Source organism: Taudactylus pleione, unplaced genomic scaffold (assembly GCF_031769625.1).
Source record: "Taudactylus pleione unplaced genomic scaffold, aTauple2 ptg000034l, whole genome shotgun sequence".
NCBI classification, from domain to species: Eukaryota; Metazoa; Chordata; class Amphibia; order Anura; family Myobatrachidae; genus Taudactylus; species Taudactylus pleione.
In genome coordinates, this window is record NW_028284436.1 from 4,301,971 (window position 1) to 4,318,081 (window position 16,111).

Here is a 16,111-nt window from a genome sequence, read left to right on the forward strand (position 1 = left end):
CGACATGTAGTGATTCATTTTAAGTGCGTTAGTTATACTAACATAAATGGATACTTTTACACTTTTGTATGGATTTTTATTTTAATCAAAATACAGTGCAAGCATAACATACTCTATTTAGGTTAATAAAATCCTGACTTTTAAGTAAACCAAATTAACAGAATAATAAGAGGCCCAATTCTGAACGTTGTGCATTCCAAAAATAATAAAATAATTATAATTTAGCTAATGAAATCCTTGGGGCTTTAATTAAGATCGTTCTTTAGAGACCGGCAGTGAATAATAACCAAATCATATTTCAGGTGCAGGCCTTCATACTCCAGATCAATTAAAACCTCTTCTGTAAACATAACATAACCTCATTTTTTGTAAACTGTTTTTCTGACGGGACCAATTAACTTTCTTTCTTCTGAAAAATCAAACGCTTCGATCTCAAGTATTCTCGTATCTGTAGAACACTGTACAAAGTGGAACAGTTACTTTTTTGATTTACAGTGGTGAAGGAAGTGGAAATGGGGGGCTAATCTTTATAGAGTCGTATAGCCCATATTTATCAACAATTGATATTCTTGTTCTTTTATATGGTGCTCCAACCAATCAGCTCCTAACTGCTTACTGTCATGTGTTTGAAAAATGACAGGAGCTGATTGGTTGGAGCACCATTTAAGTCTAGTAACGAGTGATAACAAGAATATCACTTGTTGCTAAATCTAGGCCTATATTTGTACAAATTATGCTGGGCATACACTATGCAATTATCTGTCAGATATCTGTCCAATCTGGCAGGTTGGAATGAAAACCTGGTAATGTATGGGAGCAAATAACAATAGAAATTTGCTCTTAAACACTAGAAAACCGACCAGATTTTCCTTCCCACCAGACAGATTGGACAGATAATTGTAGAGTGTATGCCCAGCATTATAGTGGCTGACTGTAAGTCACAAATACAAGGATAGAGCAATTCAATAGGCTGTATAAATTAGTGCTCTGATTTCTTGTAGATTGGTCACTAATGATGTGTCCCAAAGGGTATATTAATCAAGTTAGTGACTTGATTTATGTACCCTATTTACTGATCTTAACTCCATAAATTGATGAGAATTTTGGTTCTAGCAATGCATACAAGTGGCACTTCATTTTTCTTTTATAAATATCTTACATTTAAGCACCTAACCAAAACACTGGACTAGTGGGATTGGGATGCCCCCCAATGAGGAACCTGCCCCAATGGTCTTTAATTTAGCAAAAAAAATTGCAGGTGGTTTGACATTATGTGAAGATAACAATGATTTTCCATCAACTTACCAAAAAATGTACCCAGGCCCATGGTCGCTCTCGGCAGCCCTGCTCATGGCTCCATAGTATTACTAGCTCCCAGTGAATTGATTGGCTGAATAAATGTTCGGCTGACTAAATGGGTGTGTCCTGTATGCGTAGGGAATGGGTACCCTTTCACAATTCAGCAGCAGCTTGAATGCAATTGCATATATACAGATTTTTATTTTTTAAGGCTTTGTTTCCTGCAATTCAGCCCCCTACCCACCCCCACCCCCCTGAAAAACAACATCTGAATGCGAGCTGAATGCACGCCAGTGTTGTAAATAGCACCGAGCCACTTGAAGCCAGTAGGTCAAAAAAACAAATTGCAAGATGTTTAATTTAGGTGGTTGATGAATGTGCTTATGACATAAGTCTCCCAAATGTCTTCAGGTTATGGTTGCATCCATGTCTATTTTCAGCACATTTCTAGACTGAAAAGGGCAGAACATGTAAATTAAATATGAGCATCAATGTGTAAATGTTTCAAATTGTGTGGAGCACTTCAGTTTACGATATATTGGTTGTCGTAATACAATGAATGTTAAAATTAATTGTGTATCAAATGGATATCAAGAGGAGCCACGGATTCATTTCTTTCTCCTAGAAAGTTTGGGAGCCTCCCAGGTTTCAGGGAATCCTCCCGAACTTCCAGGGGTATAGGCCGCCCTCCCAAAAACCGCTACTCATTCCTCTTAAAGGGCCTGTTGTGAATTGCATTGCGGTAAGCACTCTGTTTTACAGATCCCCATACGTACATAGAAGGATGTTAAAATAAAAGTAGACCTACTTGGAGCATTTTAAAGTGAGTTCTAGGGCTTTTAATGAACAGAAATTTGGACAACTGGTACTTCAGAGGATACGCTAACCATTTATTAAAAACAAATTATTAGTTACAAATTTTGTTTCCAGGGGGCAATGTGGTGATGCAAAACACTTGAAAAATGCTACTATTGTTCAATGTGTCCTCCATTGTGGTCAACAAAAGTTTCCCTTTGAAAAACAGCATTCTCTATAGCAGTGATTCCCAACCTCGGTCCTCAAGGCACACTAACAGTCCTGGTTTTGGTGATATCCATGCTTGAGCACAGCTGGTTAAATCAAAATAACTGAGGTACTAATTAAGTCACCTGTGCTCCAGTATGGCTATCCTCAAAACCTGGACTGTTAGTGTGCCTTGAGGACCGTGGTTGGGAACCCCTGGTCTATAGCAAAATGTCAGGTAAAATAGCCAGCACCTGACAGCTAATGTTGTCTTTTTTTTTTTAGATGTGACAGGGTATGACATCTTCCCGATGCACTTGGCTCTTAAAAAAAAAAAAAAAAATAATGGAAAATTTGCTGTTCACTGATTATGATGGCCAAGATGTCTGACCTGTTTTTCGGTAAAGTGTTGTCTTAGCACTAGTACTGCTGTTCAAGTGATTTGTATTACCAGCTGGCAACAACATTTCTAACTTTTTTTTTTTTTCTTCAAAAAGTGGCTAGCACATGCTTTGAAGTACCTGTTGTCCAAATCTATTTATTACCAGTTTATTTAGCGCACACATATTCTGCAGCGATTTAATGAGAATATTTGTCCATTCACATCAGCCCCTGTCCCACTGGAGCTTACAATCTATAATCCCTACCACATGTACATGCACACACTTAAACAGTAGGGTCACTTTTTTTTTGTCAGGAGCCAATTAAACTACCAGTATATTTTTGGAGTGTGGGAGGAAACCGGAGCACCCGGAGGAAACCCACACTAGCACAGGGAGAATATACAAACTCCGCACAGGGCCATGGTGGGAATCGAACCCACAACCTCAGTGCTGTGAGGAAGTAATGCTAACTTCATTACGAGCCTTAGAACTTGCCTCAGAGTATCTAAGAAGGAACAGATCTCTATATTGCTATATGCAAACCACCATATTTTGAAAAGATTTTGTTGTCGGCAAAATCATGAAATTATCTCAGACATAACAGCTGCACCGCCACTTGCAAAATAGAAATGAAGTGTCTGTAAACTTGCATGGATGGGATTTTTATAGGTGTTATAGTTATAATATTACAGTATATATTTATAATTGTGCAAGGACTGCAAAATCTATTCTACATAGTGAAGGTCATTTATCAGCATTGCTCAAAGTTGCTGCAACCAGTTAGCTTCTCTCTGAAATGTTACTAAATAACCCTACATTACCGTTTTGTCTGTCATGTGGTGTATTTTAAACTAGTTGTCTTCCGTCTTTGTAACCTTCACTGAACACATTTCAATGATTGACCCCACTCTGTAGACTTTGATGGTCAAATAAGTTTTAATTGATTTATTTTTGTTCGAGTGAATGTCCATTATTTTGATATCAAGCATTCTGTTATCAAAGCAATGGTAAAATCGTTGTGCGTAATCTCGATTGGATTGATCGGCTGAAATAAAAACCTTCATTATCTTTCCATCATACTTAATTGGTGTGACATTTTAGTAATGCCTTTTGTAACCTCATTTAAAATTCGTTATCAATCATGGCATTCTTAAACCTCCTGAAATTAGCTAAGCCAGCGTTCCACACGGTGTCTTCTGAATTGCACGGCTGAAGATTTTATTATCTCTTACGGTTTTAAATTGCACTGCAATTTCGTCTGATTTTGTAATCTGCAAAAAAAAAAAAAACCACAACAAAAAAAAACATCAAAGGTTTTCTTCAGATTTTCTAATCACAGGATAATAATTGGCGCCAGGAGTGCTCACACATCTACCTATCAAATTAGAGGTCAGACAGGAGGCCGTACATAGAGTGCAGCGAGATCCAGTCTTTCCCGGGAAACACGGAACGATAATTTAGTGTGTTTTGCCTGTTTTCTTTCGTTTACAACTTTATTTATAATTTTAACTTACAGTGCAATAATGACATTTTTATAGAGATGTGTCTTCATATACTATTGCTGCAGTCGCACCAAACATCCCTTCTCGGGGCACCAGGTCCCGTAAAACTCAACTTCCGCTGAGCGTCTTTTTCGACCTGAAAATGCGTCTTAGTCACAATCGGATGTGACAAACCGCTTCCTGAGACTGCACTGATTAATATGCGACTGAGTCTGAGGGGCCTATTCATCATCGAAGGCCGTATGGCCTCCGATGAAGTATTGAACTCGCTGCGAGGGATACTGAAGTATCCAACTCGCAGCAGGGGACAGAATACACCGGAGCAATTGATCATTGCTCCGGTGAGGGGACAGCTGCTCCGAAAAGTGCCTGCCTGAGTGCATACATCATATATCTATAGCCTGAGTGCATACATCATATATCTATAGCCTGAGTGCATACATCATATATCTATAGCCTGAGTGCATACATCATATATCTATAGCCTGAGTGCATACATCATATATCTATAGCCTGAGTGCATACATCATATATCTATAGCCTGAGTGCATACATCATATATCTATAGCCTGAGTGCATACATCATATATAGCCTGAGTGCATACATCATATATCTATAGCCTGAGAGCATACATCATATATCTATAGCCTGAGCGCATACATCATATATCTATAGCCTGAGCGCATACATCATATATCTATAGCCTGAGCGCATACATCACATATCTATAGCCTGAGCGCATACATCATATATCTATAGCCTGAGTGCATACATCATATATCTATAGCCTGAGAGCATACATCATATATCTATAGCCTGAGCGCATACATCACATATCTATAGCCTGAGCGCATACATCATATATCTATAGCCTTAGTGCATACATCATATATCTATAGCCTGAGTGCATACATCATATATCTATAGCCTTAGTGCATACATCATATATCTATAGCCTGAGTGCATACATCATATATCTATAGCCTGAGTGCAGCTTTGCAATTACGATCCTTACAGAATCGGGCCGGAACCCATTGTTTTCAATGGCACATTAATGGTCGTGGCCTAAATGTGTTTACAACTCTTTCCAATTAGTAAGTGTGATTTGCCTAGTCAAGATTCTAAATACTGGTCTGCTGATTATTTAGTATCTATAAAATATTTTAATATCCAAGTTAACTGCTATTAGTTTGTCAATTTCTATGCACTATAGAAGAACATTATTAATCATGCTAAATAGGCACTTCTATCAACTTTGATAATTAAATTAAAAAGCCACTAACTTAGTAATTGATCAAGAATAATAACAATCTTTTTTTTTTTTTTTCCTTGCCACGAAAATATATTCATCTCAAAATTGTAAGCATGGGACTAAAAAATAGTTTTGCCTTATTGTAACTAAATATAAGTATAGCAAATAGATTTTTAAGCAAGTGCTTCTATCCAGCATAAGGTCAAGAGACCGCTCTTTACTAAATCTACCGCTGTAATCCTTAAATCCCTACCCCGTCCACCCTTGTGCCCTGGCTAGTCCACAGGCTGCCACAGCGGTTCCCGGGCATCATCTGTGCATTTTTCTAATCGTCTGGAACTCTGATAGTGAACCTGTCACAGGACACATCAACAGTCAGAGACCTTTCATAGAACACTCCTCTCAATCACTGGGTTCCCTGGGCTGCCTTCAGTGCGATCGAGCATCAGAACTTCCACTGATTATGATTATGTGTTTGAGAAATGATTTGCTGTAAGTAGCAAGTGCGGCAAGATTGTTAGTTATTAATAGCTCAGTAACTTAAACCTGTATTTAACATTTCAGGTATTTTGTTCCATAATGCACCTCACACCATAAGTATATATAATATTGAAGCATGAGACAAATCAAACATCAGGAACCGATTAATAGACCCTATGACGCTGAAACACAGTATCTTAAAAATAATAATAGCCTTTTATGTAGCAACAATATACTGAATTATGTTGCATTTTCTATTGTGGTGTCAATATTTTTATTGTTGACCTTTTGACTACATCCCAAGCAGAGAGCTGGCAGCTTTCTATTGGTCCATGGGGTGAAGCCCCTGTCTCTAATGCTGGCCATACACTAGTACGACCAGCATAAGATGCGATTCATCATACGTTTTCCCTTGAACTCCCTGGCAGTCCCGGCCGTACGATTTGGTGGTTTTTTGACACACGATGTACATACGATCTGACGTACGATCACTCGCCCCTATACGGATGGTCGTGATATGATCGATCGTGTGCCTCACCAAAAACATGCGAAGATAATGGATTTAAATGACGCCGGTCGGACGCACGATGCATCGCATGCGCAAATACACGGCGCGATCTGCATACGATTACGACGGATAATCTGGTCTGCACGTCTGATCATAAGATCGATAGAACAGTGGTGGGAGCGCGCATCGGATCGTATTCTTACTGAAATACTACACGATTTCCACACAATCCATCGTACGAGGCGTCTAAAATTCATGCAATTGGCCCGAAATCGCACTAGTGTATGGCTAGCATTAGATCTATTTGGATGATTAATCTGTTAAGCAGCCAAAATACATTGGGAACTGTTTCACAGATGCAATATAAGGCCGAATTCAATTATCCACCAACAAGGTTAAAGTAGGAATAAAAAATGCATGTTTTAATTAAACATGCAGGGGCACAGACCGGTACCCTTTGTAGACCCCTCCCAATGAATAATAATGTATTTAGAGGTTCTTGGGAAAATATGGCCAATAAAGACAGGTCATTTTTCACATCATTTTCTGTGTAAAAAAAATGTATATGAAAAATTGGATTAATAACGTGGGATGTGTAAATTGCATGTTGTATTGATGTGAAATTGATTTTTGAATTTGTAAATGGGATTTGCAAGTTTTTATTCAAACTTTGTAAATGTCAATATACACACTTAAAAATCACTATAGAGACATTTTAAAGTACTCTAAAATACGCTAGGCACTTTTGTTTGCTGAAAAACACTTGCTGGCTATAATTTTTCCATTATTTATAAAAGTTGGATAAATCAACCATTTGACACCATCTCGCTGCCTCTAGTCCTTTGTTATGGCCACTAATAGCCTTCTATACTGTCACGCACCGCAGAACCGACGAAACAAATCTAATTGAATTGAGCCCTCATCATGAGTGCACTTTATTAAAATAACAGGCCAAGTACATGCTACAACACCATATTCAATAATATTTCAGAAAACTGTTACATACGAGGTCCCCATATATGTTAAAAAGCTCCTGGCTAATTCCACCAGGAATTATCGCAGATCTGTTTTTGTCACCAACACCACACGCTGTGACAGGCCAATGTACAAAGATAACCGCCTAGTCTGCTGATTAATAGCGTTAATTAAACATAACTGGACCTGTGCAGCTTATTATGAATACAGATCAATACTTAGAAATTTGAATAACAAGTCTAATATTCTATTATGCTGTATTTCACTCTCTCAATGCTTATGGATATCTAGATGTAATTTGCGAGAACCCGCGAGTTGCAAAAATGACACTTTTTGATAATCATTGGTCTTCTGTTGGTAATTAAAACACAAAAGGAATCAAAATAGGTTTAGTGGGTTTTATTTTTAATGTGCGCTCTTTTTTTTTTTTCTCTGTTTGGTAACATTTAAACTCCGTTGATAGGGTGCTGGTCACTGAGGTTTTACCCAATAAGGCAGGATACATGCAGCCAGTTGGATGTATTTGGCATAATATCATGAAGTGCCAGGCAGAGAAGGGTTTGGATGGACAACTCTGTGTTCATTAAACGCATAAAGACATTTTTGTAATAGATAACATAGTATCAACCAACTGCCACCTCATTCTAGGTGATTTTCTCTCACCAGGTCTATCTTGGCTCTTGTAATACGCTTCTCGAACAGCCCCCATCCCCCGCACTGACCACATGACTAAGTGTAGATTTTGGAAGTTGGTTTATTTTCGCTTTGCCTGATGGGTTCAATAATACGTACCACTCAAGAATCTCTTACCTAGGCGAGCTTTGGATTGTCTCTCACTAAAATTTGACTCCCACAACTAAATAAATAAAAAAATAGGAATTTCAAGCAGGATGGGTTGCATTTTATCTCATCCTTTAGGGGGGGATTTATCAATTCTTCTAAATATTCAGATGGATAAGTTACCCAAAGCAGCCAAGCAGCTTCTAGCCATCATTTTTATAGACTGTACAGTACTTGATAAATTATAGCTAGAAGCTGATTGGTTGCTATGATCAACTTCCCTTCATGTCCTCTTTAAAAGGATTGATCCAATACTTGGCCTGATTCATCACGGATTGCAACTGCGAATGCAATTGCGATTTATGCACGCAGTTCAACTGCGATAGCCTAGCGATCGCAATGGATTAGCATACTATCGCAGCACTACACAGGGACGCCCACCTTACCTTACGCACGTCTGTAATGTTTAGCAAGACTGCGAAATCATTGGTACAATAGAGGACCATCGCAGCCTCACGCACACTTGCACAATCTCTGACCTTACCCAGAAATTGCTAACTTCATTGCACGCTATGAGTTCTCAGGCTGCGTATAGCATCGCAGTGGCTAATTTATGTGCGCCCACGAAACGGCGTTCAAATGCACTGGCACGCCTGCATTTCCCCCGATGCGACTAGGACGCACCAGGCGACTGTGCTGATTAATTTGATTTGCGACACTTGTATTTCTGTGTGCGACTGAGACTGTAAACGGAACGTAGAGTGGGAAAAAGCTGCGGCCGCTGCATTGTAGCGCTTTGTTTTCCGATTGAGAAACTCATTACACAGATATACCGGTATCGCATACAGGCCCAGCGCTAGGCTGTGCTGCACCCAGCGCCGTATTGAGTTGCCGCCCCTTCCCTCCTCTGCTCCCTCCCCCTGAGCTTACATTATCCCTCTACCGCCGGGCGGGTGAGTGGACGTTTCCTGCGCCCTCCGGATACAATGGCGCTCCGGGCGACGCTACTGCTCACATATCAAATTAATCGGCACAGTCTGCTAGTGCATCCTGGTCGCATCGCATTGCAACTTGGATGTATTTTCGGCAACAACATAAAAAGCGCCCAGCGCTAGCAGAGTCTCATGGGACCATGCACGCTGAGAGGGGATGTTTGACACGACTGCAGCAAATACGAATGAGGACACATCTGTAAGTGTCCAGGTACTGATTGACTTATAATCTGTTAACATATTTGTTTTTTTACATATGTTTTATTGTTTTTTGCTTTGATGTAATTGTAACGAGTGTCATTTTTGTAAATCTTTTTGGAACTATTATTTAGATTTTTTTTTTGTAGATAAATTTTATACAGTTATCTCAGACATTAGTGCAGTGCAAACTTCTTTCTTCCATTCTGGACAATACCTCTGCTGCCTCAATTTGATTTTAACGATAGAGGGTCATTTGCATATTTTTTTTTAAAATGTAGAACGAAGTTTATTTAACCTAGCTTTATGAACCTAAGACCAGTATGTATATAGTAGTTGCCAACTGTCCCTGACTATTGAGTCCGTTTCAGGTTTGAAATATTTGTGCAGCATCTGTTTTGTTTTTGTTTTGTTTGTTGTTTTTTTTTTGTGCACACTTTTTTTATTTTTTATTTTAATAGGGTAAATTTTAGAATAACCTCTCATTATGTAGTGTATTGTCTGAAAAGAATGTTGCGTACACAATACACATCAGCTACAGTATTTGTTATAGTAGTTACTGCAAACACTTACAGCTATGTTATAGAAGAGCTATAATACGATATATGCACTAGAATAGAACAGGATCACAGATCTGAATTCATTAAGTATGGACCTAGCTCTATTTTAAAGTTTAGACAGCTAAAGCACTTTGCAGAAAATATAGTGGCTCACAGTCTAATAGCTGCAATTTTTTGGTAATTAAACAAGCTAATAGACTTCTATATTCATGATAGTGGTTATCTTTTCCATTATTTCATTGCTTGGACTGAAATAATTATCACTATTGATTCTGTTCAGCTGTTATTACCAAGGCCAAAGACAAGCTGGTATATACAGTATTGATACTATTACACCGCACGAGTGGCTCAAGTGCCGTGACTGAAATAGAATAAGTAAGTTTGTTACAAAGGACGATCGATATAGATTCATTGTAATATTTTATGGTGATCCAGTAAATCACCTATTGCATCTAACAACACCTAAGAAGAGCTTGGTGAATGCCTGCTTCCCCACAGGCTAAAAAATTTACACCTTGGCGACAATAGGCGGGCAACGTATGCTTGGGGAGGTTCTCTCGTTCTACCCTTTATTTCTCTTTCGTACAAAGTGCGGTCACACTCAAAGTGATTTGCGTTCTGATTATGAGTGACAACCTGAGCAGCGTTAGCAGGCAAGCACAATTGTCCCATCTTGTCTCCACCCAGTCTGACCACAGGCAGCTTAGCTCTAATGCAATGCCAGGCAACCATTCTATGGAAGCTGATAACCTTATTATTGGGCTGAGTGGGAAATGCAGGGGAAAGAGAACTATAATTGGCCTATATGTGCTGTTCTCTTCCAGCTGCAGTGACGCAAGAAGTGATCAAGATGTTCTTCCTGGGAGGCGAATTGCTGGATTTCATTTTAAATGGAAAAATAAAAATGTTAAAATGTTATAATGTGAATATGGTTTGCATTTAGACACTCGTTCTATAGCAATGTTGACAAATGTCTACTACGTCGACCTATTGCCTGTCTAACTTCCATTGTCTGCCCAAACATTGTCTACCTATTTACTGTAGACCTAATGATCCACACTCGCTTGGAAATGGGTGGGATCCTAGAGGCTGGGTTGGTCTACGCTCACGGAAGTGTAAAAGAACCCTACAAAATTTGTGTGTCTTCCAGACATTTCAGGAGGGCAGACAAGTGTGATATGAGGCAGCACCCTCAGAAAGCGGATACTGAAGGTTAAGCTCTGTTTCCCTGTGTATAAACCAACCAGCCCACACTCAGTGGCATATCTATAATGGGCGCATGATGTGCGGTGCACATGCCCACACCGCACACTCTGCACCCATATTCTGTAATACTTACCTCTCCAGTGTTGGCAGCGGCAATGCTGCTCAAATCACTGGGAAAATGGTGCAGCAGCCATTTTCTCTGTGACTTGTATATGCACAGTCAAAAAAAAAAAAAAAAAACACCTGGGAAATGGCCACCACGCCATTTTCCTGGAGACCTGTGCATGAGCAGTAGACTCTGGCACAGCAACAGATTCTACTCACTTGCGCCACTGGCTAGTGACGGGACGGAGACTGCACACGGGTCCCCTACCCTCATAATATGCCCTCGATCCACAGTGGGTGTTTCATAAATGTCTGCCATTTAAACTCTGCCTGCTTTGTTCTTCCCCTGTATACACCGTCTTTATTATATATTTATTTAAAAGTGAGTGTTTAACACTAGCATGATTAATTAGCTTGTTCCAATAACCTTTGCCTGTTTTTATTTACTTTTCCGTACCCATTTAAATGCTGAACCTACGTGCCAAATGTGGATACAGTAATTGTGCAATTTTTTTCTTTGATCTTTCAGGGTGTTCTTGCGAGCAATTAACCAGTATGCCGACATGCTGAACAAAAAATTTTTGGATCAGGCCAATTTTGAGTTACAGGTAAGAGACACTATTTGTACCTCAGTTTTTTCTTTTCATGACATTACAAATAGTTGTTATAAATTGCAGAAGACTTGCTTGGCTTTCTCAGATTTAAACAACCAACTTTTAAACATATTATTATTACCAGTTATTTATATAGCGCGCACATATTCCGCAGCGCTTTACAGAGAGAATATTTGGCCATTCACATCAGTCCCTGCCCCAGTGGAGATTACAATCATAGCCAATAATGTTGTATTAATCTGCAAAAAATAAACTGTATAAACATCTCCAGTCCTAAAGTACCACCAACAGGTCATGTTTTCTGGATTGCAATTTAATCATACACAGGTGAGTTCATCTATATTGCTGTGTCAGCAATTATCCTACCTGCTTCCACAGACTGAAATCCTCAAATCATTAAATGTTGAGAATAGTTGAGGCTTGGAGTCGTGAACCACTGGCAAACATTGGAGGTTTATCTATACTTACAATAAAGTTGTAATGGTTCTGTATGTACATAGATTTGTTTTTGGAGACATGTTCTCCTTGGGACTGTGTATGCAGGGGGTGCCAAGCGGGGGAGGGAGGGCCAGGCGCCGCCACCCCCAACCTCTAAAATCACAGCAGCCCAGCACACGCTGAGCAGCAGCCGCAGCAGTCTTCTATGCCCTCCGCCCCAGCTTGCAGTACAAAAAATCCTAAGGGGACGTGGCCACGCCTCCCATGATTAGGCCATGCCCCCTTCACACGGGCCCAATCGCCCTCTCTACGCCCCTGTGTGTATGAACTATGGAGAGAAAAATGTTTTTTCTGGATTTTGGTTTGTCTGCTCATTCCACCATTACGCAAAAACTATAGCTTAGTCCCCTAGAAAGAAACTGATATATGTATTATCTCAATGTGACATCAGGGAGATGAGCAATAAAGCAAAAACCAGACGCTTGACACTCGGCTTGTGCAGTGCAGGCTCCTAAAGCCAAAAATGTCTAGATGTATATAAATATAATTTTTTGGGGACAAATATACCTTTATCTGAATTATATATATATATATATTCATTTATTTCATACAATTAACCTTTTAAGTATTTTGTTAAATAAAAGGTGATCCTTGAAATAATGATGGGGTTGCATGTGTGTATATATATATATATATATATATATATATATATATATAGAAGCATGAAGGTGCAGCACTCCCCTCTCAATAAATCAAGCAGAGACCAAAGGATCAATAGCACGTTTCAGTACTTTTAGTACTATCTTCAACCATATGGTTGAAGATAGTACTAAAAGTACTGAAACGTTCTATTGATCCTTTGGTCTCTGCTTGATTTATTGAGAGGGGAGTGCTGCACCTTCATGCTTCTATTTATCCCTATGTGAGGGCACCCCTGCAGGATTTGGTTTATTATCTGGAGTGCCGGACCTGGAGACTTTATATATATATATATATATATATATATATATATAATTACTGTTCAAAAGTTTGGGGTCACCCAGACAATTTCGTGTTTTACATGAAAACTGACTTTTATTTATCAATTGAGTTGCAAAATGAATGAAAAGAGAAGAAAACTAAATCCAATCAATATTTGGTGTGACCATCCTTTTGCCTTTAAAACCGCATCAATACACGCACAAAGTCAGGGATTTTTTAGGATTATAGTCAGTTGTATGATCAACCAATCATACCAAACAGGTGATAATGATCATCATTTTCATATGTAGGTTGAAACACAGTCATTAACTGAATCAAACAGCTGTGTAGGAAGCTTAAAATTGGGTGAGGAACAGCCAAACTCTGCTACAAATGTGAGGTGGTGGAAGACCGTTTCATGTCACAGGTCATACACCATGGTAAGACTGAGCACAGTCTTACCATGACTGTGCATCAGCAACGTCTCTCCCAGGCAAAGATTTCAAAGCAGACTGGGGTTTCAAGATGTGCTGTTCAAGTTCTTTTTAAGAAGCACAAAGAAACGGTCAACGTTGAGGACTGTAGATGCAGTGGTCGGCCAAGGAAACTTGCATCAGATGAAAGACACATCATGCTTACACCCCTCAAAAATGTCCAGCTTTGCCATCAGCTCATGACTGGCAGAAACCAGTGGGACCCAGGTACTCCCACATATTGTTCTGAGCAGTCAAGCCAGAAGTGGTCTTCATGGAAGAATTGCGACCGAAAAGCCATACCTTCGATGTGGAAACAAGGCCAAGCGACTCAACTATGCACAAACATAGAGGAACTGGGGTGCAGAAAAATGGCAGCAGGTGCTCTGGACTGATGAGTCAAAATTTTAAATATTTGGCTTATGAATACCTAATAATCTTTAAACCCAAATGTCGTTATTTAGCGTTGCAAGTTGCACAAGAAATAATTGCTTTCCAGACTTTGAGTGTGGTCCAAAGCACAAAAAGTTATTATTCATATAAAAGCATTCAGTTACACGCCTTGATCTAAAATTCAATTAGCGCAAAAGATTATACATTCACAAGGTACAATCGATACATACGCAGGCACTCTGGATCCAGATTTCCCGGCATCAAAGGTGAAGCCTCCGTCAAAAGAAAGAATAAGATGTCTGACTACTGGAAATAGAGTGATTGAATATATACCCTTACAGGGAGTAGGCAATACAATGGAAACGAGTTGGCATAATCCCATTGGTTCATATGTAAAGATGCAGTTCATAGGTCAGTTTGTACAGTAGGGGTTCAGCCGTCCAACGGCTCTTTGTGTGTGGTTTTCCCGCCGAAGAACAAGTCTAAACTGGCTAATAAACATTACATTACAGAGTACATTTCAATACCCAACTCTCTACGATTCATAACTTGCAGACGCATGTTGCGATCTTCTTGCCGATGGAACCGGAGATCTGCAAATACAGTGGTTTAGAATGGCACCAAACACGGTTTGCTTATTATGTACTAAACCTTAGATCTCAAATACAATAATTTCACGACCTAATTGACAACGAATAAAACCTTGGATATTAACCTTAATGCTAGGGGAACCTTTCAGTGTAAGTATGCAGTGTGTAAGTGTAGAGATATTTAAGTAAAGACGCTAGTATGCATTGTGCGTCTACGTGTTTGTGGAGTACACCATGGTACGTGCTTTGCGGGGTTGTTCATATTTTATGTTCTAATAAATGTATGTATTGCATTGTGAGGACTTCTAATGTAAGGCAGTGGTAGACGCACGACGCAAATAATCATAACATAGTGCTGTACACGAAGGTATCGTGTAAGTGCCGCAAAATGGCGTCGTGCAGATATTAATTTTACAAGTTAGGTCTCAGCCAACCTTCCGGCTTCGACTGGCTGTAACATAAAGCAGTTTGTTAGGCGAAGGGCTGGAGAGCTCTACAATAATGAGTGTCTGCAGGCAACAGTGAAGCAGTGATCGCAAGATATGCGCTATAGCGCATTTTTACACACTGCAGTCACTTGGGGAACCGATTTTAAAAGCTAAGCGGGGGGAGGTTCCATGGAGAGATCCGGTGGGCGTGCCTCTAAGGAGGACGCGTTTTAGAGAGCTCCTGTGTCTCTCTGGAGAATTCTGGGAGAGAGAGTGCGCTAGATGGCTGGAGTCATACTGCAGAGACTGGACGCACATGTAATAGGAGCTGGCAAGTGTCCGTGAGAGGGACCGGCTCCCGCCGAATATCCCCAGATCTTGAGCTCCAGAGAGAATGGAGCGGCGGCAGTCTCCTCAGATACCTCAGAGATTAACCTGAGCAGGAGGAAAGCCAGGAGCAGGTGGACGGAGTGCCTTGGAGGGGAGAGCCACCTGTCGATGTGGGTCCCCCTCAGAAGGCTTGGAGGGAAGAGACTATAGTAGCCATCTTACTGGCGTTTGTGGCCCGGCAGCGAGAAAAAAAATTATATCCCAGGCAGTGGTCATTTGGTGGATGAACGTGGAGAACAGCGGCAGGGATCCTTTCCTCTGTTCCCCTTCTGGTGGATTCATTAAATGTGATCTGTTGATTGGAAGGTCCTAATATCAAGAGTATGAAAGCTTAACTACATAACATTGTAAAAGACACGTTTGAATTAAAGGACAGTGGCGTAACTACTGCCCCCGCGGTGGCTTGGGGGCGCCGGGGGCCATAGCTTCGCCACTGCAAGTGTGGGCGCTGGCCTCTGAAGTGATCGGAGGCTAAAGAAGCCTCCGATCACTTCAGAGGCCAGCGTTCCCAGTAATGCAGTGCACGGGTGACGTCACCTGCGACGTGAGGAACCTGAGCGGCCACCTCTGCTGGATCAATTT

At 40.2% G+C, this 16,111-nt stretch overlaps 1 protein-coding gene across 2 annotated transcripts in view; it reads left to right on the top strand.

Moving 5' to 3' along the window:
* DOCK1 (dedicator of cytokinesis 1) overlaps nucleotides 1-16,111 on the top strand; it is a 431,183-nt gene that overhangs the window by 288,110 nt on the left and 126,962 nt on the right. For both annotated transcript variants that reach the window (XM_088452203.1, XM_088452204.1), the window contains exon 30: nucleotides 11,773-11,851. In XM_088452203.1, the coding sequence (XP_088308329.1) occupies nucleotides 11,773-11,851 (79 nt within the window). The remainder of the gene's footprint in view (nucleotides 1-11,772; nucleotides 11,852-16,111) is intronic.